The 2,500-nt window shown below is 55.7% G+C and overlaps 1 protein-coding gene across 1 annotated transcript in view; it reads left to right on the top strand.

Moving 5' to 3' along the window:
- Positions 1–2,391, top strand: part of smad7 (SMAD family member 7) — an 11,794-nt gene extending 9,403 nt beyond the window's left edge. The window contains exon 4 of the mRNA XM_083669786.1: positions 2,321–2,391. Coding sequence (XP_083525912.1) covers positions 2,321–2,337 — 17 coding nt within the window. The 3' untranslated portion in view covers positions 2,338–2,391. The remainder of the gene's footprint in view (positions 1–2,320) is intronic.
- The last annotated feature ends 109 nt before the right edge of the window (positions 2,392–2,500 follow it).

The raw sequence follows: 2,500 nt of genomic DNA, 5'->3' as shown, positions 1-2,500 counted from the left end.
CCTCCCTCTCTCTGGGAATAATACGTAGTGTTCTGTCAGGGAGGGAGGGAGGGAGGGAGGTGTGTGTGTGGATGGCCTCTAAGTGCAGCTTTTCCTCTCTAATCCTCTCTGGCTGTACAGTCTCTCCATCCAGGGGCAGGAGGATAAGATGGTGTTTATGAGGTGGGCTTGGATTGGGGGTGGGGGTGGGGGTGGGGGTGGGGGGTGAAGGAGGGGAGATGGAGAGAGCGAGGGAGGGAGAGTTCACTCTCCGCCCTGTGCTCTCTCCTCTCTCTCTCTCTCTCTCTCTCTCTCTCTCGTTCAGTTCAGATGTTTCTCATTACGAGGGACTTTAAAGGCTTTTTTTTATGTCGGTTGGTGGTGCGTTGCCCTTTTTTTCCTCTCTTTTGTTTAGGAGAGGAGGAGGGGGTGGTGGCTAGGAGGGGGGGGGGGGGGGGAGGGTCAGCCGTCTGTAGATAGGGGGCTTTCTAGATTGGGGAGTGAGATTGTGAGCTGGCTTGGCTGAGCAGCAGGAGTGGATCAACACTGGGCAAACAAAGACCCCCCAGGAAAGGCCTGCTGACCTCCTCTCGTCTTCCTCCTCCTCTCCTCCTCTCCTCCTTCTCTCCTCTGTTTGTTCCATGGCTCTTGTGTGTGTGTGCGCGTGTGTGTGCATGTGTATGCGTGTGTGTGTGTGTGTGGGATGATCAGAGAGTCACTCAAGTCTTCCGGCATTAACCACGCCCCGCCCCAGCCCAACCCCGCCTCCCCTCGCCAACTCCGCCTCCGCCTCGGCCAGTGTCTGAAGTCCGCTGTATTAACTAACTAAACACACATTTTAGACCGAGTGCAAACTGTGAAATCGTAGACCGGAGTTTAACTAACCCCCCTCTTTTTCTCCCTCCCCCTTCCCGCACTCACCCTCTCCCCTTCGCTCCCCTCCCCTCCCCCAGGCACCCTTCCCACCCACCCCCACCCCTGTTTTCCTTCCTGGCTGAGCCAGTGTGGCGTCCGTGGCCAGCCCCAGCTCCCAGTGAATGGGGCTCAGTGAGGGGAGGGAGGGAGGGAGGGAGGGGGGCGGGGGGGAGGGGGAGGGGGAGGAAAGGCCCAGGGCCCGCTCCCTCCCTCCTGCCCTGGCTGCTGCCTCCAGCCAAGGCCTTGATTTCTCTGGCAGGGGAAGGGAACGGGCCCGATCCCTCCGGGGCGCTCACAAAAGAAACATGGTCCTCCTGGAGACTCAGAGCTGACCTTTTAATTCACTCACTCTGCCCTCATCATGTTGTTCTCCAGACGTATTTACAGAAGAAGAAGGGGGAGGGAGGGAGGGAGGGAAGAGAGAGAGAGAGAGAGAGAGGGTATTGCTGCTTCATATACATAGGAAGCAACCCTTCAGTGTATAGCCATGTATATATCATTCACTCAAAATGTTGCCACAATCGGCGAGATTCTGATTCCTTTCTAATAGCCTGGTTCTTTGAGAGGTCTGTCTCTGGCAGCAGGCAGCCGGTAAATGGAATGCATAATGGAACGACAATGGACAATGTAAACAGAAATCAACAACAACAACAACAACAACAACAGTGAAGGATCTAGAGCAGCTTTCATCCTCAGGCTCTGGATGGACAGATGAACACGGAGTGCTAGCTTGGCTGAGGATTAGATTACGGGAGCCCCCCTCCCCTCCCCTCCCCTCCCCTCTCTCCCCTCCCCTCCCCTCCCTCCCATCCATCCCCCTCTCCATCCCCCTCTGAATGTTGTCCTGGAAAGCTGGGTTATAAAGAGTTAACCTCAATGGGACAGTGACAAGTACAAATGCAAACTAGGCTGCCTGCCAGACTAGCAGCATTAAAGCCTCGGCCTCGGCCTCTCTCTCTCTCTCTCTCTCTCTCTCTCTCTCTCTCTCTCTCGTCATCTGAGTGGACCAGAGACCGGAGAGCTGGGGCCAGGGGCCAGGGGCTGGGGCGGACGGAGACCAGAACTTGGCCGTGGTTCTGTGTAGCTCTTGGCCTCTTTGTCTCTCTGCTCCCTCTTCTTCTTCTTCTTCTTCCTCTCCTCCTCCTCCTCTTGTCCCTGAGGCTCTTCTCCTGGCTTCTCCTGCCCCTCTCTCTCCCTGGGTTGGGGTCGGGCTGGGGTGGGGTGGGGTGGGGTGGGGTCGGGTGGGGTGAGGTGTGGGGAGGGAGGGAGGGACTCACGGCCCTGAGGTCTTTAGTCTCTGTTGTGTTTGTTTGTTTGTTTTGGAGCCAGATGGAGGTTCTAAGAGTGTGTTTCAGTGTGAAAGTCGTTTCCATGGAGAAATGTGAATGGATTATTTGTGTGGTTGTTATAGCAGGTCTTTTCGCAGGTTGCCATTCCCCATAGTTTTCCCTCTCTGACGTGGAGCCCATTGATTGATTGGATGGATGTTGAGTGGCGTGTGGAGAAAGAGAGACCTGATACATTGCAGGGGGTGTGGTGACTATAAGTATCTATGTGACCAGAGGTGTGTCGTGTGTCGTGTGTGTGTGTGTGTGTGTGTGTGTGT

Source organism: Argentina silus (genome assembly GCF_951799395.1).
Source record: "Argentina silus genome assembly, chromosome: 5".
NCBI lineage: Eukaryota > Metazoa > Chordata > Actinopteri > Argentiniformes > Argentinidae > Argentina > Argentina silus.
Note: the sequence above shows the minus strand (reverse complement) of the source record. Positions and strands in the feature narration are given on the sequence as shown.